The 22,695-nt window shown below is 40.3% G+C and overlaps 1 protein-coding gene across 3 annotated transcripts; it reads right to left on the bottom strand.

Annotated features, from left to right (window-relative positions):
* Positions 1-3,754: 3,754 nt before the first annotated feature.
* Positions 3,755-22,222, bottom strand: prodhb (proline dehydrogenase (oxidase) 1b). Of its 3 annotated transcripts, none has more exons than XM_037778096.1 (14): positions 21,781-22,221; positions 19,664-19,872; positions 14,824-14,864; positions 14,585-14,734; positions 13,787-13,851; positions 13,590-13,706; positions 13,338-13,411; positions 12,662-12,743; positions 11,499-11,591; positions 10,826-10,972; positions 9,030-9,205; positions 7,357-7,455; positions 7,147-7,265; positions 3,755-5,013 (listed from the first exon to the last, which is right to left on the bottom strand). In XM_037778096.1, the coding sequence occupies exons 1-14, from the start codon at positions 22,102-22,104 to the stop codon at positions 4,823-4,825; spliced, it is 1,887 nt and encodes a 628-aa protein (XP_037634024.1). In that variant the 5' UTR covers positions 22,105-22,221; the 3' UTR covers positions 3,755-4,822. The 3 variants fall into 3 exon arrangements, with proteins under 3 accessions (XP_037634024.1, XP_037634025.1, XP_037634026.1); XM_037778097.1 differs by having other exon boundaries at positions 7,147-7,235; XM_037778098.1 differs by lacking the exon at positions 3,755-5,013 and adding an exon at positions 6,052-6,564 and having other exon boundaries at positions 7,147-7,235; positions 21,781-22,222.
* Positions 22,223-22,695: the final 473 nt, after the last annotated feature.

Here is a 22,695-nt window from a genome sequence, read left to right as displayed (position 1 = left end):
AGCTGCTGGTTATAGCTTCATATTTATTGTGAAAATTAGATTTGCACATTTATAACTAAAATCATAAAAACACACTCACTGGATAATTTATACAAAAGTCTGTAGCCTATATAGAACTATTTAAAAAGATGGTTTCTTTGCTACTTAGTCGGCCACATTCTGTTTAAAACAAGTATTTCTGCACAGTTACAGATAAAGATCAGGCTAATATTATATTATACTATTTGTAAAATTAGACTCCATTGGTGGCTGTGTAGGATTGTTTCTAACTCCTGTGATTCAAACATTCCCAATCACTCCAGAGCGTTGTTCAAAAGTCAAAATGTTTTTATCTAATGAAATATTCTGCTTCAATCCATATTTGTTGGCGTTTAGCTGACGAGTTATATTCATTAAAGAAACCTGATTTAATAAAAAAAAAAGACTAACTAATTAAATACACTGAATCACCTCATTCAAACAGGATTTTGTTTAGCTTTTCTTTGATACAAGTAGGGGTGGAAAAATAGATTGGAAACAAGTTGACTATAGAATATAGTATTTCCAATTATTCAGGAACTATTGTTAATTAGCACCTAGTTTCTGTTTGTTCTTCGGTATTTCTTTGGTGATTACTTTGGATCTTCTGTGTACCTTATAGTCGAGTGTTGCCAATTAGGCCCATCTTACTGGGGAAATGTCAGCGTCTCGCAGAAAGTTAACAACCTCCTCTCTCCTTGTTTCTCCTTGTTAGACATTTGAGCCTGGTTAGCCTCAGATGTTGTTATAAAATATTGACAACGTGTCTTGCAGCATTTTCACTGATGCCAATATAGCTACTGAGTTATACTGTGCTTGTCATTCTGACTGGCCATGTAGAAATGATATTGCGATTATGTTGCAATGTCGGGAAATCTAGTCTACTGTGTATTGTCGAAGGTCTGTCTGAATTCCCCCTCCATCTGCACTGTAGTGAAATTATATTTGTACAGAAGAGCCAAATGATTCAAACGTCTCCGCCAACCTGCATCATGTATTACTGTTACTTATTAGTATTACTACCATTGCTACAGTCGTATGTACATGAAGGAGTACACTGATGGACTATTCATCTGTGGTTCCAACTGTGTTGGTGAAGTGAGAAGATAAAATTGCTGATGTAAATCTTTAGGTGTGGTTACATTGTGATGACGTATGAAAACTCCCTTTCCACTTTAGCAAGAGGCAGTTTTGATTTAATGAATCATCCCTCTACTGTATATTGCAAAATGATTTCTCTAACCTTTCTCAACCCTCTTGTGAAATAAAGTTTTAACATCATCTAATTACTGAGGGTATGATTGCTGCTGAATTGAATGAGCACGAGGCCCAGTTTTCCGTTTCGTGCACTGTGAGCCAGTAATCTCTCAGTTTGCTGTCAGACGATAAAAATACACAATACTCCTGGGCGGCACAAAACCATAGTACTCCTTTCTGTCAGTTCATCTATTGGCACACAAACGCTGATTAGAGATTAAGTGCCTGCTGGAATGCAGCAGCGAGCCAATCCATCCATTGTGCTGCAGAAAAAGCACAATCTTTTCAAATTTCTAAACCTGAATAAAAAAACGCTCAGTATGTTTTCAAATCAGAGCCTGTCACAGCATAATGTAGCTGTGATTTGAAAAGCATCGGACTGCTGTGAGGTTCCAATGAAACCATTAAGCCAAGGGCACAGCCAAACAAACAATCCAAGACATCAGACCATGTGGAACCAATGGCCCAAAGGAATTGGTTTCGTACGCCATCCTTCACATCTTGCATAAAGAGGCTGCAATAAACTCCAGGTCTGAAAAGTGAAGCCAATTTTGAAATGCCATAAACTTGCATTCTTTCTAACAGCCAGCAGGGGGCGACTCCTCTGGTTGCAAAAAGAAGTTTGATTGAATAGAAGTCTATGAGAAAATGACCCTACTTCTCACTTGATTTATTACCTCAGTAAACATTGTAAACATGAGTTTATGGTCTCAATCACTAGTTTCAAGTCTTCTTCAATACAGCATGATGTTCATTTAGTAAATTATGGTCCCATTTAGAGTCAAATAGACCATAAAGCAGGGTATGCTTAGGGCGTGGCTACCTTGTGATTGACAGGTCGCTACCACAACGTTGTCCGGTCTGGGAGTTGTCCGTGTTCAGTTCATGAAAGTTAATTGTAACCTTTTGGTCACCTAAAAATATCTTATTCAGCATTTGGTTGTACTTACCTCCACCCTCTCGTGTCACTTCTGGTTGCAAATAAACAAGAGCTACGTTCCAAATTGCATACTTTTTCTTTTCACTTTTAGTACATACTGCAGCTGCCCTTACAAAGTACGTACTGTTGCATGCAGCATACAACTGGGACATACTACTTCATCATAACATTGCACCTTGAGCTTTGACCCTCTTGCTCATACATCTGCTGCGCAGAGGATTGTGGGTCAGAGGAGCAAAAAAAACATGCTGGCTTGCACATGGATGTATAAAGCAAAAAAAGCTCAACTTTTGAGTATAAAATGACCTGGACCATCCGGCGATCTTCTGCATCCATTGGGCCCATAGAGCAGGCGCAGCAGCGTTTCCTTTAACCCCGCCTCCCAGCCCTCGCTCCAGCCTCAGATTTGTCTTATTCACATGAACGGGGTAAGGGAAATAACTTTGGATTCGTCATTTTACAACATTTAGGACCTAAGGATTTAAATAAGGGCTATTTAAGTGTTTGTACTTGGAAGTTGATTTACCTCAAAAAAATGTATCCGCTGATTTACAGGCGTCTCTTTCCCAATGTAAGTCTATGGGGAAAAGTATTTTTGGGCCCAATGGCATCACGTGACGGACACAGAAGTTGTAGTACCGACATCCTCATTTTTTGGCATACTGCATTTGACATACTATGTATTGGGACATACTAAATCTTTTTTTTGTCGTACTAAATAGTAGGGTAGTATGGGTATTGGAAGGCACAGAAGATGGCGACGGCCAAAAACCAAGATGGCATCAGCCAAAACGCCAAACTCAAGGCTTCAAATCGGCAGTCCATAAACCACTGGGTGACGTCACGGTGACTACATCCACTTCTTATGCACAGTCTAAGTGCTAATACAGTGTCAACATTCATTACGTAAAGTAAATTAGCCCCGGCTCTAGTCCACGCCTGCGAGCTTTAAAGTAGAGAGACGTGTTGATAAGCACCAAAGAATATGATGAGCTTGTTTTGATTGACTTGGAACTTATGTCGAATTTTTTCACCCTATAATGTGTTGTCTAAATCATCTTTGCAAGTGTAGCTAACGAGGAAAACTCCAGCGCCCTGTAAGAAGGGATTTGTTGGCAAATGTATACCCAAAGGCACATCTTACATCAAAAGTAGACTTGATTCTTAATTAAACCGATAGAATACAGCAGCAGTGGCAGCTCTGTGGCGCTTTGCCTCAGTAAAACTTAACAGCCACTAAAGTTTCTTCTGAGTAATGATTAATGCATCCAATTTCTGTGATCTGTATTGAGCCGAGCATCATGGGTAATTAAATGATGGTCTACAGAGCGCCGACTGCTCTCATAAAAATGACAAGGCCATAATTATCATGAAGCTTGGTTACCCTCTGACTCAAATACTAATTGTGTATCAATAACCAAGTGGAAGATGTCACAGAATTAAACCCCAAAACAACCCAAGCTGTGCAAACAGCTCACAGCTACAATACTGCAGTCAATAACACCCAGTCCTCCTCTTCACAAAAGAAAACAAGTAGACTTTTGCTATTCATACAGTGCATATTTATTCACTGAGCAATTTCACAGGTCCATGAAGTGAGACATGTAAAACCAACACTTGGAATTACCTGCTTCAAACGTATTTACATTGTCAAAGATAAAAACAGTGTTAATCCATCAGCCTGCAATGAGACCAAACGGCAACTTATTATTCCCCCGCATATTATCTCGTGTCAAGAAAAAAATAAAAACAACCTGCCAGACTCGCAGGCGTCTGTAATAAAAAGGAGATTCACTCGCTGAATACTGAACGCTGCATGTTCTCTTGTAACACCTCAGTGACCAAGGATATAGCTTCCTCCAGTAAATACAATAACAAAAGCGCTGCACTCTGAGAAGAAGAGGGATGTGCTGCGAGGAGCAGTTTATACCTTCTCATTGATTCATAAACAGGCATCATTTTCAAACAAGCAATACAACCTCAAACGCAGCACGCAAATAAATATACAGTGCAGAGAAGCCTCCCCCGGAGACTGCGTGGTTGTCCGAGAGTCAAAAAATCATAATATAGGAGGCAAATATTGATGTTTCCTTTACTACCATTTAAATCAAGACTGTTATTTTTATTATTGTTGTCCCTCCCTCTCCAAAGATGAATAGGGTGATAAAAACAGACGCCCGCCCCGGTCTCGTTGACATTTTAGGGAGTCCTTTTGGAGCAGTAAAGATGCCCACTTGATGGATACCAGAGCTCTACAGACAACGGGAAGACAAAATGAGGAATGCTTACGGATGCAGGGGCGGATAAGGTAAAGAAATCGAGAGGACATGGGCAGTACACAAAAGAAAAGATGGGGGGGTGAACAGCGAGGAACAGAATGGGGGGAAAATAACAAGTGCGGAGACGGAATAAAAGAGAGTGACACGCCGAAACAGTCCATCAGCACGAAAACTCCAGGACAGGGTAGAGCAGGAGATGTACATCCAGGGAGAGCTGTACAGAGGGAGAGGAAGAACAGACAGCCACAGCAGCAGCCGTCAACTAGAGAAGATGAAAAATAAAAAAACTCGTCACGTTGACACACTCTTTGTCTCTTCTTCTGTGTTTTCAGTACACCGGTCTGTAGAGAAGCTCCCCAGAGGCAAGTCGGCGTTTCAACTCCTTCCACAGCAGATCCCTCTCCTTCTGGGCACCCTTCATGAAGCCTCGGTTCTCCTGGGCTCTCCGAGACAGGTAGGGCATCACCTCGTTCACCGGCCCGTAGGGGACGTACTTATAGACGGGGAAACCTGCCTGGGCTGGGGGAGAAGTGGATGGGATGGGAGGAAACACAAGAAAAAGAAGCTTTGTAGAATGATATGGATGAATAAATTAGGGGTGGGAAAAAAAATGTATTCATCTATGTATCTCAATTTTTTTTTTACGATTTTGAAAACTTTTTTTTTAATGCTAGAATTGATATATTTGCTTCATTTGAGTCTATGCAGAGGTAGAAGGAAGTTACTGCTTTTATTGTTGTAGTCTGAGTAATGAGTAGCGTGACGTCATATCCGTTCCGTATCCGTCAACCAAAACAAACCGCAGCGAGCCGAAACAATAAAGTAGAAAACAGCGGAGGGTCCACGTGGATACAACCGGCACCCTCACATTTTAAATGTTATTTAAAACACTACACATATAGTTAAGTATGGAAACACTTTGGGTTTCACACATAGCAGGAAAAGCAGAGCTAGACATCAGGGCTAAAGCTGCATGCTAACTCTGTCATGGCCAGGAAACGTTATTTTATTGCGGTAACGTGCGGTCAAGCCAGCCGTCACTCGCATCTCCGTGGTCAAATCGGCCTAAGCTACAACTGTAGAGCACCCATATACTGACATTTATGTTAAATACATTCAAACGGCCCCGTTGGAGCTGACCATGGATGTATAAAGAAAACGGAGCTGACGGTAAGAGCTAGCGACGGACTTGGCGAAGTTAGTGGAAGTATACACTTGCCTTCAAAATAAGGTGTTATCAAAGGGAAGTGTATATCAAAAATACATATATGGAAATAAGATTGATGGATTATATTCACCAGAAGTATAAAACATTACATATCCCTTATGAATTAAAAAGAAAATACCACTAATTTGTGAGGGAAATGTCTTTGATTTTTGGGTTGCTGGGAAAAAATAAATAAATAATGCCTGACATTGACTAATATATTTGACTTCAGGACATCTCTGACTACATACTAATGCTGAAAATCCAACATTTTTACTGTGGCAATTTAGATATTTTCCTAAGTAAAAAAAGTTAACAAACTTAAATCGTACTATTGAATAAAAATCTCAATACATATTGAATCGGCACCCAAGTATCGTGATAGTATCGAATGGGGAGATAGCAGCATCATCCCAGCCCTAGATAAATGTAGATATACAGAATTATAATATTTCTCTATTTATGTACAAATATCATCAGAGAGATAGTTAAAATGTGCTTTTTTATTTTGATTGACAGTTTCAGGGGAACATCATTTTTTACAGGTTATTTTCGCCGAGCTCCAGAGAGCACATCACCACTGGACGTCATCTCGATTGGCTTCCCTCCCCCACTGAATGATCGCTACAATCCTTCTAATCAGGCAGGTTTGCAGCATTTGCACAGGCACCCTCAGTCTGCTGCATTTGAATTAGGAGAGCTGCTGCTGCCTGCCAGTCAGGCTCACATACTGTGACTGTTTTGCCAGGGCTTACTCATTGAAATAAATGTCCTTTCAACTGATCCACAATTACCAGCAAACCATCAAAACACAATATGATAAAAACAAAGGCATGAAAAGAACATTCTCAGCCACAGCATATCTGAAAACAATATCATGAGAACTGAATATCGCACCTTTAAAAAAAAAAATAATGGGTGTAGTAGGTTATAGGCAAATAATGAAGATCTCAACTCCCGACTTCTTTTATTGTTTCAAGATTCGAAGGCAGAGCGCTGGCTGTTCAATCCCCTGAGAAAACCGCAAACAAACACGTGTGTCTGTTTGCATCAATACCGGTCAAGGCCGTCTTAACTTGAGCCTCACATTGACAGACAACTGCCTGCCGTCGCTGCGTCTGTCTCCGGCTGACAAACAAAGTGGTGAGAGCCGGCAGCAGAGCTTCGTTCAGACAGCTCGTCAATACTGAGGTGTCTCAGTTCATATGTCACGTTATGGGCCGCGGACTGACTTCTACATGTGCACTTCATGCGGTCCAAGTGGTCTGTGAGGTACGTATGTGTAGCCGAAGGGGTCTTATCAGACACAGCTGAGAGTTATAGGGGAGGGCAGTGGATACGGATCCTGCAGAGGCTGACCTTAAACTGTCAAATCATCCCTATGTAGGGCAGGAGCGATCGTGCCGAGTCATTGTTGGTTGTGTTCGTGTGTGTGTTTTCCTCACCCAGTGGGAAGCTGATCTGATCACACATGCCCAGGAGTTGGCCGAAGTACACCTTGTTCTCTGTGGGTACGAGCCCCAGCTCATTCATTCTGAATGAGAAAGAGAGAGACAAAAATAACCTGGTTTGGACAGATGCAAACGGTATTTAAAAAAACAAACAAATGATTGTGTATTTTCCAACAGTGTGTTTGGATGTAATTAAAAGCGTACCTCCACAAGGTGTGTTTCACTGTGTCCTCATTATGGGAAGCCACCATGACGTTGGCATTTCTGTTGAGCGCAATCTCATCCAGCACATAGTCCAGACACCTTACACAAATACACAGACACATTCTAATTAGGGCTGTTAAAGTTAAAGATGATAACGCAAATTCGTTTTAACGCCACTAATTTCTTTAACACATTAATGCAACAGCAGGCTCAGTTTTAAAGCTAGAGTCAGCATACAAAACTATATAACATAAGGAATCCATTGGTGCCAACCATGTCATACTAGCTTGTCGTGAAGGAGGCTAACTAGCGCTACAAACTTGTGCCAAATTTTGGTGAGGAAAAACCAGCAAGGTCATTTTCAAAGGGGTCCCTTGACCTCTGACCTCAAGATATGTGAATGATAATGGGTTGTATGGGTACCTACGAGTCTCCCCTTTACAGACATGCCCACTTTATGATAATCACATGCAGTTTGGGGCAAGTCATAGTCAAGTCAGCACACTTACACAGTGATAGCTGTTGCTGCCTGTTGGGCTTGAGTTTGCCATGTTATGATTTGAGCATATTTTTTTATGCTAAATGTAGTACCTGTGAGGGTTTCTGGACAATAATTGTCATTGTTTTGTGTTGTTAATTGATTTCTTATAATAAATATATACATACATTTACATAAAGCAAGCACATTTGCCCACTCTCATGTTGATAGGAGTATTAAATACTTGACAAATCTCCCTTTAACGTACATTTTGAACAGATAAAAAAGTGCAATTAATTTGTGATTAATCGCGATTAACTATGGACAATCATGCGATTAATCCCTATTAAATATTTTAATCGACTGACAGCCCTAATTCCCAAATACATTGTTTCATAACTCATCCAAAGTCATCTTTCTCATTAGCATGTAAGCTTTGTTGTGTGGTGCAGGACTAACTTTACTAAATTATCCCTAAACTCTGAACATATTTACCAAAAATCGGATCAATCCGTTCAGGGAGGACCTCTGCTTTCCCGCTGGTGTAGCTGTGTAACTTAATATGCATGGGCTTTACCATCATCTGCATACTTTGAACCCCACCTCATGCTGTGCTGTAGCAAATCGGCTAAACTTTGCCTCCCTCCAATGTTGATGTTTACCTCTAAATCCAATCGAATGCTTGAGGGTGGCCTTTGCTCTTTTTGTGCAAAACATATTGATATCCATGGGGTGATTTCTTTAAACTTGCATTAATCTTCTGTGGGAAAGTCAGAAATATATTACAACACAGCGCCTCTGGAGATGGATGATGTTCAGTAACTTGTACTGGGACAACTCAACGGGGTGGAAGCTTGCTGACACAAGATGTTAAACCCAGAAAGTCCAATTGAAGGACCACTTCCTTCAAAATTAAATCCCTGTGCTGTCCATTGCAGCAGATTTGTGCCTAGAAGGTGGCCAGTTTAAATCGATGAACCACATGGGGAAATTGGGGTAGCACAAGTTTAAAAAAAATGTGTGCAAGACACCTCATCTCACATCCATCCAATAGCAAAGGCTATTAGTAGTAGGCACAGCTCCTCAGTGTGGATATGTAGAAATGAGAGGTTGGCTTGGCTGAAACCTATCAAACTTTGCAGATTTGGGCAGCTGTCAACAGTTAATAAACAAAGAAACAAGCCTTGGCTCTTACCTGTGGTACATTATATTGGTAGTCTCATAATCAGGGTTAATAGGGTCCTCATAACCGATGTCATTGGCCCTCTCTCGCTCCTGATACATGTAGGCTCCACGCACAAGCTTGGCAGCGAAATGCCAACCCTCCCGTCGAGATAATTCCACATCCATGGTTACGTTGTCGTAGGCCTCCTGCAGAGCAAAAGAAGAGGATGATTCACTCTTTAGCAAATATTAATCAAATCAAGTGCTTCAAGTTTAGATAGGAAATGTGCAATAATTTTAAATGCTGAACAGCAACACATTTCAACTTTTACCATCTACTGTAGATCTAATGAGTCCACTATTACAGAGCCAAATGATGTGTTGCTGTCATAGACTGTATATAAGAAGTGGAATTAGTCATTGTGACGTCACCCATTGGTTTGCGTACTGCTGTTTTGAAGCCTTGAGTTCGGCATTTTTCTTAGTGGTTGGCTGTCGCCATCTTGTTTTTTGGCAACCAGAAGTGACACGAGAGGGTGGAGCTAAGTACAACCTGACGTTGAATAAGACCTGTCGTTATTTTTAGGTGACCAAAAATTTTATAATTAACTTAACACACCATGAAAAGGTTAAAGTTGTGAGACGAACACACGGACAACTCCCAGACTGGACAACGCCGTGGTAGCGACCTGTCAATCACAAGGTAGCCCCGCCCTAAAGCATACCCTGCTTTATGGTCTATTTGTCTCTAAACGGGATCATAATTTATTAAATGAACATCATGCTGTATTGAAGAAGACTTGAAAGTAGCGATTGAGACCATGAACTCATGTTAACAATGTTTACTGAGGTAATAAATCAAGTGAGAAGTAGGGTCATTTTCACATAGCCTTCTATACAATCAGACTACTTTTTGCAACCACAGGAGTCGCCCCCTGCTGGCTATTGGAAAAAATACAAGTTTAAGGCACTTGCGCATTGGCTTCACTTTACAGAACCGGAGGTTGCCACCTGATTACAGCACAATACAGTTAGATTATTCTTACATCATATATGGGTCTACCTGACCTAGCCTAGGCAACCTAGCATAACCAACCAGACACCATGACTGCCACTTGCAAGCAAAAATAAAGAAACTATGGGAGACAAAGCCAGAAGAATCTCCAGAAAAAATCCATATATCTCTATATCACTTCCACAATCACTCAAGTAGGGTTATGCTCACTTCTATTTATGGCTCCAAATAAATGATTAAAGGGAAAAACAAACACATTTTTGAGAACTTACTCAAGAATGCCTTCCTCTGGTATTAGCAACGTCAGCAACAAAGCAGTGGTGTATTATTACACACAGCAACTAATTGTGACAAAGTGGGACCCACAATAATCTCTCTCTATATATATTTCATCCGACAGGTAGTATTTGTTATCTTTACTTCACAATACTGTATGTTTTTGGTGACAATATATAATAGCCTATGTGCGTTTGATAGAATAATAAGGTTTAAAAAAGGATGTTAATCACATGAATGAAACTCTACTGTGACTTAACGGCTTTTCATTTGAGACGGTGTGTTTGAAGAAAATAAAAATAAAGCCCCTGAATTCCCTCCAACATTATCCTGTTCTTGGCCACGTCGTTGTTTCATCCTCAACACAGCTGACTCACGGTAATCTCTTTACACGTTGACATTTGGAGTTACACGATTTGTCACAGCGGCGTGCTCTTCTTCGATCAAAAGAGCTGTATCTGTCGTGTCTGCACGCTTTTGTGTGCGGATGCATGCTTTACGATCTCTGGAGCTTTTTGTCAATTGTGTATTCTGACCTTGAGATAACATTGGTAGGTGTTGAAAATGACAGGCTTGTCTTTGTTGTAGATCCTCTGCATCTCTAATGTCAGTCTGCTGATGGCCGGCTGGAGGTAGGTTTGCTCCGCGTCCACCATCAAGCGAACACCATTCTCTATGGCATGCTGGAATTAAAAAAAATATATTCATTATGCTATAATTGAATTAAAACATTTGAATTAATGAAACATTCTTTTATTAAATGAATGTGATTACTGTTTCTGTCTACACATACACTGTGACTTTGAATACCGTAATTTGTGATTGTGCTTACAACAGTTGGCAGCACTGCAGTGGCCTTGGTCATATTAAAAACAACACTGTTAAACAATACTGTTCGACTTTTACACAATAGCTAGCCACACTGGAAAAAGATCTATTCATATCAGTAGGTGTATAAACATAAAAAACAAGATAGATTATCAGATGCTATACACAAAAAAAATTTGTGGCAACCAAGAGAGCACACAGCTTGCTATAAATGATCACACTGCGGAGGCATGTTTAACCAATAAACATCCCACTGTGTTCATGATCATTCCACATTTGGTTAAACTTTAAGTGCCTGCTACTTGCAGATCAACAAGACATGCAATTGCTACTAAGTGTGTGTATGTTTGCAATCGCTCTCTGTAGTTAATGTGAGTTTACCTTGGCTAAGACGTCCATGCGCTGCAACATCCTCTTCATTTGTTTCTCCTCCTCTACAGTGAACGTCTCCAGCAGAGGCTCCAGCTCACCTAGCTGGGCAAACAACCCAGGAGAGTCAGTCAGCGCGCACCATGAGATGCTAATGAACCAAATATCACACAGCGTGGCACCTATTAGTGCTTCTTACTTTATCCACCCTTCAGCTGTCTTTAGACCAAGGTCAACAGATATATGTTGTAACTTGCTAAGATTTTGTAGTCATGCAATTAAACCAGGCAGCTCAGAGCCAAGTGATTCACACTTGAAATCACAGTTTTAAAACAGAAAAGGTTTACTAAATTTACTCTGAATTGGGTGCAACCCTAAACTAGAATAACCGCCTCACTGTTGTATGCCTCTGCCAATCAGTCAAGTTGCAGTTTACATCCATGTCTGTCCAAAATGCAATCACTTCATCAGTTTATCCTATTAGACATGTTTGAAATTGTCCCAATTAGCATATTAATTCTTGAGTTATGGCCAAAAACATGTTTTCTGAGGTCACAGAGACCTTTGACCACCAAAATCTAATCAGTTCATCTTTGAGTCGAGGTGGACGTTTGTGACAAATCTGAGAAATTCCCTCCAGGTGTTCCTGAGATATCGTGTTCACAAACCCAAAAACATAATGCCTCCAGCCACGGGTGTCGCCGGCTCAGAGGCATAAAAAATCTATAATGGCAAATTTAGGGGCTGACAAAAGTAACAAATAGTTGTGGTGTTTCAAGAGATGCATTTCGTACACCACTGACCTTATTAGGTTCAAGGTGTTCTTATGGCAAAAGGAGTTCAAATGAACAATTTAATTACAAAAAACATGTAAAATTAAACTGTATGGACAAAACACGTGTCACATGTTTGTTCACATAAGAGGGAATAAACACATTAATGCATTCAGGTACAACACTAACACATGACAGATGTCGACAGCAGATGTGCATTCATCTGTTCAAATCTCCTGCCTGCTGTAGATTGTACACACATCACATTTGGAAATGCAAAGAGTAATTCAATTATTGTGTCCAGTGAGTTTGGGTCTTGATTTATATTTAAACATTCTGGGGGATTCTTTCAACTGCATTTATTTACAGTAAAATTCTCTTTGAGTGTTTTATGCTACTGACCTCTACATTTGGGACGACCAGCAGGTCCGATATCTTTGTTCTGTCGTCTATTAGGCTGTTCCAGTCCAGCATGTCGATGGTCCTGTCATGGCAGAGGATGGAGATACACAATGTTATGGCAACAGTGTATTAGTGAGTGTAAAATATTACCAGTATCTTGGCAAATTTTTGTATTATTTTAGCCCCTGAAACTAAGTATTTCCTTAAAGATGAACTTGTAAAACAAATTGTTGTAATATAAAATATAAAAAAGTTTTTTCATGAAAAGTGGTGTGACTTAATAAGGTACTGTCATTGTATATTCACTCATTACTTTTAAACAAATAATTTGTAAAACAAGAAATTGCAAAAACAAATATATAGTACTAAACTTTGCATGTACTGCAAAGTGAACGATGATGATGCATAAATCAAGAAAAACATAATAATAAAATATGTATTTTGTTTTGCATGTTGGGAAAATAGTGGTGATTGTTTTGTAACTTAATGTCGTGAATAAATTATATTAAAAGTCCAATCCACTAGGGTACAATTTGTTCTTTTCATAATACATTTTCATAGAATTAATTTCCTCTAAATTGCCTTGAATATAATGAAATATGTCCCCTGTGTGCAACGCTGACATTATTTTACAGCTATTTCCTGTCTATTTCGGCAAATATGTGTTCATTCTTACCCTGAAGAGTCCTCCTTCCTTCCAGAAAACCAGTCATAAAAGTCACCTTTTGCACCCAGTTTGGTCAGGAATTCCTAGATGGACATAAAGATTTAGAGTACTGCAAGGCACACAGTGTGGCAAAGTCCTCATATTATGTGTTAAATGGGATTGTGAAGATGATCGATAACATTGGATGTAACGTTCGGTACACATGTATCACTGTAATTATAAATGTCCAGCAGGAGAAAAGAGGAGAAAAAAAAACTCCACCTGCAGTTGTTTGAGCTCCAGCCTCTGCTCTAAGGCCTCCTCGCTATCTTTCCCCTGCTGTGATGCCAGGAAGTTGAAAAATCGCCGCCATTTCAACAGGACCTCTGAGAACTGGAGCTTAAAAGAATCATGATGTCAGTCCACCGCCACAAGAGTATCAGCTAAACGAGGCCTTTTAATCACCCGTTACTGCCTACCAGAAACTGAGGTCGTCCTAGAGCCGTCATTTTGATGGCAGAAAAGCCGTCCATTGAACTCCCACCTAGAGGGCGAACATATAAAAAGTTTTTAAATAAATCAAATTATGTCAAGACAAAAATATTAATATGATGGTAAATGCATGCTTGAAGACTGCATGTAATAAATGTAGTGAATTACAGAACTGGATCAGATCTCCACTGGTTGAAGGATGACAATATAGGAGCCAGAATAGAGTTACAACTTAAACACAATGTGTCAAAACAGACATATTGTTAAGTTGCATTACTGATGTAGTTTAAAGAGGACCTTTATGCTTTTGTTCTTTTTCCCTTTCCTTTAGTGCGTTATGTAGTTTTTTGTGCTGTTTTTTGTGTGTCCTGAACTGCCTGAAACCCCTTGCTTGAAGTCCTGCCTTTTCTTCCGTAACATGGTGATGTCATCAAGTAACACATTTGCATAATACCTGTTTAGCGGCTAGTTTGGCACGCCCTCAAACAAAGCTAGTTGAAGTGGAGCTGGAGCGCAGTCCAAAGAGTTTGGTTTGGTTGACCAATCATAAGGGCCAGCTGACCAATCAGAGCATACTGGGCTTTTTGGGAGGGAGGGGGGCAGGAGCTCAAACAGAGCGTTTCAGACAGAAGGTGAAAAGAGGTGCTGCAGCACAACCGGTATGAGAAAAGTAAAGTCTTTTTTGACTATTAAAACATGTAAACATGTTCTAGGAGAAACCCAAAATACGAAGTATGCACTTGAAAATGAGCATGATAGGTCCTCTTTAATTTCTGTTTACTTACCAGATGCTTTGATACATTTGATGAAGGTCTCCATATGCTGGTCACATTTGGCCTCATCGGCGTAGAAATATGTGCGGGCTCCAGTCACACCCCCGCGACGGTCCCCGAACTGTTTGTGTGCTTCATATTTTTTCTCTCTGTGGTCCTCACCTGCGGGGGGAAAACAAATTTGCATGCATATTGCTTCTAATTACATCATATACTGTATCCACAAATGAGAACAAAACAAGGCATCTTACCTATGCTCTCTTTCTCTTTCTCTGCAGCGGATACACATGAGCTAGATTAGAAGAAATACAAAAGGATAAAAATGTGTTAATTTGCCCGGGCAGCATTAGAAAAATTTGTTTCATCAGAAATACAGCAAACGTCTGGCATCCTTTTGTTCAGTTTAAGAACTTGCACTCTTTATGTGAACATTGTGGCCTTGTGGCGATGGCGTGCCAGAGGCTGACTTTGTGTTTAGTGACCCTATATATGCTGAACTGTCGTGCTGTCAGCCCGCTGACCCTCAAGAGAGGCCAGTTGTAGCATCGCACCACACTTGACCTATTCCCCCCTCATCACAGGGAACTGGGGAGCTCATGTAAGCAAACGGATGACTGAACACTCAGCGTGCTTGACATTAGGGACGTCAATAGGATTCAAAGCCAGCTACTGAGGGGAGTTCTCTTCTTTTAACATTATATGTGATTCCCAAACTTTTTTTTTCTGGGGACCTACTTTTTAAAAATGACAAACCATCGCAACCCAATTCACAATAGGCCATATCTATAAATCACGAGAAGAGCAAATTTGTGCGTAAATGAATGTTCCTGATCATTTTTACTGCCATTTCTGCATCACCTCATATTATCTTGAATAGGTAAACCAGCCATCTGGAAGAGATATACATTTGATAAATAACAATTTGGTTTTATAGACGTGCGATTGAAAACATACACACGTTAAATACTTTATAAATTTAAATAAAAATAAATGCATTCAGGCGGAGTTAACAGGTTCTTGTTTTTTTTCCTCTCATCAGTAAAACAAACATAATGCACGCTAGCCTTTCATATTAGATTCAATGTTAGACGTAGACTAAAATTCTCAGAACAATACAAACATTCAGGCTCCCTCATGTGGCTCAAAGGTTTACTGCAGATATAAATGTTAAATAAAAAACTTTCAACAAGATGAATTTCAACAAATTTATTTGGCGACCCTAATAAAATCTCCTGCGACCCACCTGAGGGTCCCGACCCAGTCTTTGGGAATGACTGACTTCAGCCACTAGTTCAGTACTGTTTTTTTTGTTATTTTTTAGTTTAAAAATAGTAGGTTAGAAACTATCAGTCAGATTAATCATAAGACATACAATTAATGTCAACAATTTTGATAATATAAATCCGATAAACATTTAAGTTGTTTATTTAGGGAAAAAATGCCTCTCAAAATGTGAGGATTTCCTGCTTTTCTCTGTTTCATATCATTGTAAATGGAATATTTTGGGGTTTTGAACCATTGGTCGGATAAAACATATTACTATAAGATATCAACTTGTGCTCTGGGAACTTGTGATTGCCATTTTCCACTGGTTTCTGGCATATTTTAGACTAAACAATCAATCAATTGATTGTAAAAAAAATAATAGATTATTCTATAATGCAGCCCTTAAAGATAGAAACCAATCCTAGAGTTTTACGTAGCCTTGAGCAGCTGGGGTAAGTCACCCTGTTGTCAGTACGGGTTCCAGTTGAGGTTTGAAGTGTGCCATGATTTAAATTCCGTTTCAAATGCTTTCTGTTACACTGCCAACAATATAAAATGTAGCTAGAGGCACTGATTATTGGTAATCTTTTGGCATGAAAAGGGACATTTTAATATAATTTGATTACTGGCACAATTTATTGCTTTTTGGCAGCTTCATTACAAAAACGTCAGTACGGGCCTTCAAAGGCACGCATTAATGAAATCCTAACTATAAAACCAGGGTATTTATTTTAAGTTTAAATGGCCTACGCAACTGCAACCTGGCATTGTATCATGCTCTCAACATCACGCCAAGCCTCTGTTCCTTATATATCTTCTTTCTATTGCAGGAAACTAATGTTGTTGTTGCTATCTTGACACATCATTGGAGTGCCTGTCAAACCATGCTGCCTGAGATCAAGCTGGCTTAAAGTGCCTTGTCCTCCTGCTTTACGGTTTGAAGGTGTATGTTCACCAAACAAAAGCTTTCTAGGCTGAGGTTTGATGCTTCTTTTGATGTTTCCAAGCAGACATCCCCGAGACAAAGTATATCAAAGCCGTGCAGTGATATCTTGTTACTAGTGATACGGTATAAAAAGAAAACATACACTGAGTTGAAATACAAGAAGGGTGGAAAAAGTCAGTGCAAAAGGGCTTGCCTGGGAGCTTTATCGCCGTGTTGATAACATAATAAAACAACAATAGAGGACATTGTGTCTGGCACTAAGCTGACATTGCAGTCAGCTGTCACTCTACGTCTCAAAATGTGGCGTGACAGGTGGGGCGCACGTGACCGGGGGAGGAAATGCGATGCGGAACTAGTGTTTTGATGCTGGAATCTTTTTCACAGCGGAACAGTAAACAAGACAGTCTGTACTGTCGCTACCCAGCTCCTCCATTTCTACCCACTGCTGCTTTTACATAATAACCAAAAGACATACTGAAGATTTGGGATGTGTTTGTCAGTGTGTCAGCAGACGGATGAGTGGTTATGCGGTGAGTGAAAGATGTTGTACGGTGTAAAACCTGAACTAGTAATACGCCGAAGCCGACCAAACCATGAACATAAATAAAACAGGAGGGCCGTTTACAGAATGGACAGATATTTGACAGGGACGAAAAGAAAAACAGGCGATGCTTCCGAGACGAACAAGACAATGTGCTCAGCTGACGGTAATCAACCAAAAAACAAGTCAAGAAGTAAATAGGCCTATGACGAAGCCTATTTTGCTCTTGACCAGTGTGTACTTTATGTCTGAAAACTCTGGCAGCTGACAAAGAGAACAAACAAATTAAGAAAACATTACACCCCAGTCACGTTGTAGCAGCCCTTTATTCTTTGGTAATTTCCCTTTTTCCGAATTCATTTTAGCTGAATGTCACAACTCCCCTGAGTTGATTGGAGGTTATTCAGGTCACCTGTTGTGCAGGATGTGAGGACCGGCTCCTAATTAACAAATAAGAGCAGCTTGGTGTGTTTCCTCTCTCGGCCAATCAGGGTGTGACAACGCCCTTTCTTCAGGGCTTAAGAGAGGTGGGGAACTACACACTCAGGGCACTCTGATCTTTCCTTCACTGAATGCAGACCTCATTTCAGCAGATACTGTCAACCAGAAACTCTGGTCTTTGGGCACTTTTAAGCCGAGTTCACACTACATGACTTTAGCCCTCATTTTCCACTCCCAGACAGTTTTTGGAGCTCCCCGACAAAACCAAATCAGAGGCAAATCGGCATTGGCTCGCCGCTCACACATCGGCGCTCGAGCGGCACGTGTGAACTGCTCAGAGACGCGAGCCGAGAGACTCGCAGACACATTGCAGATGTATAGCATGTTAAATATCTGTACCTGTCGGGGACTCTGGCCACGAGCTACAGCCAATGAGAAACACGGGTTGAGGGGAAACAATAGGAACTTAATGTGTGTGCTGCATTGGCAACACGGAGCAAAGTTGTTGTTGCACCGATAGGAATAAATAGTGAAAAAAGAGTGTGGAAACAGGCTATTTTATAAACACGTGCCAACGACAACATCCGCAATGTGTCTCGTGTATGGTATCACGTCATTCACCGTGTATTTCTCGTGTGTTTTTATGACAAAACGTAGTTTGGAGACCTCATCAGGGATTACTACTGGTGAAAGTTGTGTAGTGTGAACAGTACAGCAATCTGACAATTTAGAAAGTCTCATAGTCGGAACTTGGCTTTCGAGACTTCTTTACTGTCTTAACTTTTCTGATTAAGGGTGATTTTTTGAGCTGGAGTGAATATTAATATTACCTGCATCATCTTAGTCTTAGTGCTATACGTGCAAGAGTTTGTGCTTGCCTAACGATAACGCCAGCAGGCTTTATTTTGTTCCATTGAAACCCTCTTTATACACATTTCCTTATGAAAGAGGCATTTTATTATAATTGAAAAGGCATTTTTTTCATTATTATGAATTGTTTCCACCTCCAAAGGAGGCGAATGACAGAAAAAGTTTGAGAACCACTGCTCTGCGTCAACAGATTTACACACACACGATACTTAAACAAACTGCCGAACAGCCTTGTTTATTCACTACGTCTGACCTTTATAAACCTACAGATGTTGTGTGAGATAAAAAAAAGGTCAGTCTAAAAAAGGTCAGTCCTTTTGGGCTGCGTATTATACTCATGCTAAGCCAATCTGACAAGTGCATTTGTCTTTTTCACTTCAGTGAAACAAGCTTCCAAGTATACTTATTTTATTCACTGATTTGATGTTGAAGCGATTCCTAAATGGGCCAAAAAGTCCATATTTTATTTTGGACTATGACATGTCCTAATTACTTATAATGCATGAATGCCCAGAGCTGCAACTAAAGTAAAATTGCTGCTGCCTCTCCCAAGAGAGACTGCTTGCATAATGTCTGTACTGTCATCCTCCCAGATCAAATAGCCGCTGCCTTGCCATGTGACAGGATTCCTAACGAGTGAGACATTCTCTCCAGCCAGCCAATCCAGGGCGAGGGGCCATGACTGAGCCAGCAAATCATACTGTACAAAGTGTTTGTTTACTTCCTGGTTGTGATGCCTATGAAGATAAACCTATTTTTGGCATCAGACAAGTGGAAAATACTCAGGCAAGGTGGTGTAATCAGTATAGAGAGGTCAGTCTACTTTAGAGAATTAAAACAGGACAAGATCTATGCAGTTCTATGGCCAATTTTGATCTTTCTATAACTGAACTGATTGTATGTTTGTACACCATTCCTGCTAACTTTATACAAATCTTGAAAAACACACTTCAGCCACTGACAATAAAGGCGCAATAACACATTTTCTTGTATGCGATATCTACTGAAATGTGTGGTAATACCGTACTCCATCTCTGTCTGCTCGGCCTCCTCCTGGCTGATGTCTTCCTCCACGCTGTAGTCCAGGACGGAGCCGACGCCGAAGGCCTGGTTCTTCTGGATCAGAGGCCTGATGGCCATGTGGTCCTCACCGGCGACAAACTGGCCATAAAACGTCATCTTCATGAGCTGGTCGAAGGCTCTCTGGCCCAGGATCTTCTTACCTAGATCCATTATCTGAGCAGAAAGGCAGGGGAGGGGACATTAGAACCAGTTCATGGTTTTGTCAGGTATATTATGTACCTATGATAACTAATCCTAACATGTAATTTAGCCTAGCATGTGAATCATGCTGTCCCAGAAAAGACAGGCTGTGTCTGGGCATGTTTTGAAAGCAACAGGGTTTACTGACCAAAAAAGTATTTTCATTTTCATAAGCAGAGGAATTCAAAGCCTGTTTTTACCCCCAAGCTACTGTCTGCACGCGGGACTAAAACAGGGACAAAGGATGAAACTGAAAACCAGAGTAATGCCATTTTATATCACTACTTTACGTTTGGTGTAGCTACACGCTCTCCATTGAGATTCCATTGATTCCATGAAGACATAAGTGCTGCAAGTATATTAAAGCACTGTACCACTGTGCATCACAACATGGGCTGAAAGAAACTGCCTTTTTCTTTTAAAGGGAAAGTGTGTCTTGTGGCCAATCCATTTATATACAGTGTATTAACATTACCAGATGTACATTATAAACATTATAAAATTATCTGACATCAAGCCTTTAAAGGTTAGGAAACATGGTTAGGCAACATGGGCTGCAGAGAGGTTCATTTGCATGCTAGGAAAAACAGGTTGTGGGTGTTTAAGCCTGAGGCACCTAGACAGTTTCACCCTATGAGGCTTTGTTTGTCTTCAACTTAAGGCCTTTAAAAATACAGTAGGGCACTTCTCAAAAACAAAACTCTCACAAATAATGTATGTATTAAGACGGGTTTAACAATTTAAATGTGCTCACCACTATAAACTGTAGTGCTATATCACTCAGTGATAATAACTGTTTCATTTGAAGACACATTTTCTTGCGTTTCGTGCCTTTTAAACTTCACACACCTGTTTTTGTTTTGATGGTATCTCCTTTTTCCCACCTAACCTATGACAGTCAAACGTCACATATAGCACCGGCGGGTTGCCAGGTCAGACAGGTGAGATAGGTGAGACAGGTAAGATATAATAGGTAAGATAAGTAAGATATAATAGGTAAGATAAGATGGGTAAGATAAGATGGGTAAGATATAATAGGTAAGATAAGATGGGTAAGATATAATAGGTAAGATATAATAGGTAATATAATAGGTAAGATAGGTGAGACAGGTGAGACAGGTAAGATATAATAGGTAAGATAAGTAAGATATAATAGGTAAGATAAGATGGGTAAGATATAATAGGTAAGATGAGATGGGTAAGATATAATAGGTAAGATATAATAGGTAATATAATAGGTAAGATAGGTGAGACAGGTGAGACAGGTAAGATATAATAGGTAAGATAAGTAAGATATAATAGGTAAGATAAGATGGGTAAGATATAATAGGTAAGATATAATAGGTAATATAATAGGTAAGATATAATAGGTAATATAATAGGTAAGATAGGTGAGACAGGTGAGACAGGTAAGATATAATAGGTAAGATAAGATGGGTAAGATATAATAGGTAAGATATAATAGGTAAGATATAATAGGTAAGATAGGTAAGATAGGTAAGACAGGTGAGACAGGTAAGATATAATAGGTTAGATATAATAGGTAAGATATAATAGGTAAGATATAATAGGTAAGATATAATAGGTAAGATAGGTAAGATAGGTAAGACAGGTGAGACAGGTAAGATATAATAGGTTAGATATAATAGGTAAGATATAATAGGTAAGATATAATAGGTAAGATATAATAGGTAAGATAGGTAAGATAGGTAAGACAGGTGAGACAGGTAAGATATAATAGGTAAGATAAGTAAGATATAATAGGTAAGATATAATAGGTAAGATATAATAGGTAATATAATAGGTAATATAATAGGTAAGATAGGTAAGATAGGTGAGACAGGTGAGACAGGTGAGACAGGTAAGATAGCACCTAGTTACCTCTGTGTTCTTATCAACCAGGAAGTCATAGGAGCACAGTTTGAAAACCACCAAACTTCTGAGCAGCTCTAACGAGTCTTTGCTCTTATACGCCCCCCGGGACTGGCCAAAGTCTACGGAGATGCTGGTCCCGTCTCTTCCTCCTCCTCTCCCGGGCTGTCCGGTAAACTCCGACCGGCTGCTGACATCGTCTCGCGGCTCCTTGCGGGTCGCCGAGGTCGTAGAGGACCGGAGTCTTGCAGAGCTGCAGAGGACAAACCGCTTGAAGGGGATGTCCGTCCCTGCCCGTGTCAGGAGGGCTGGCACGGCTTTGACATGAAACATCAGCCTGGAGGAGGTGGAGAGATGTCAGTGAAGTAACGCAGAACCATCTGCCAGTGTAAAGTTACTCAGACTACCAAGTTAGTGCAAAGCTGCGCGCGCTGCAGTGTAAACAGATCCGCAGCCAGACAGGAGCATCACCTGGTTGGTGGAGAGTCTGTGACGTAACAAACACACTCCCAACCCTTATATTCATATCATGCGCCCTGAGCAGGTGTACACCCAGTGTGACTGTGAGACTCTTCTATGTTTCAGCCTTTTATACATCCATAGTTTCAGCACATAGGCAACATTGTGGGTCCATGTTTACTTCCTGTCCGCTTAAATGCCATTATCTACATCGACCAGCTTCCACAGAAAGATAAGTAGATTATGGATAGATGGGAAATTGCAGTGTTACAGCAGTGAAGATGTATAAAAAACAAATGATAAGGCATAATTAAAGGGACTGTTTGTAAGAATCAGAAATGCTTGTTAACAGCGACACCTGCTGCCGTTAAGTCAACGAATGTCAGCGTCGCGCTTGTGCTCGCTCTACATAGACATGAACGAGCATCGCTCAAAACAGTGAGGCGACACACGTCAGCTAAAATC

The sequence above is a fragment of the Sebastes umbrosus genome, chromosome 8 (genome assembly GCF_015220745.1).
Source record: "Sebastes umbrosus isolate fSebUmb1 chromosome 8, fSebUmb1.pri, whole genome shotgun sequence".
Lineage (NCBI taxonomy): Eukaryota > Metazoa > Chordata > Actinopteri > Perciformes > Sebastidae > Sebastes > Sebastes umbrosus.
This window is presented reverse-complemented; position numbering and strand designations above follow the sequence as displayed.

Excerpts from the sequence above, each read along its gene's own strand:
- prodhb (XM_037778096.1), bottom strand. The coding sequence starts at position 22,104 with ATGTTTCATGTCAAAGCCGTGCCAGCCCTCCTGACACGGGCAGGGACG. Across the intron at positions 13,852-14,584 it reads CAAATGTATCAAAGCATCTG|GTGGGAGTTCAATGGACGGC; the intron begins GTAAGTAAACAG and ends TTCGCCCTCTAG. Across the intron at positions 9,206-10,825 it reads CCTACCAATGTTATCTCAAG|GAGGCCTACGACAACGTAAC; the intron begins GTCAGAATACAC and ends TTTGCTCTGCAG.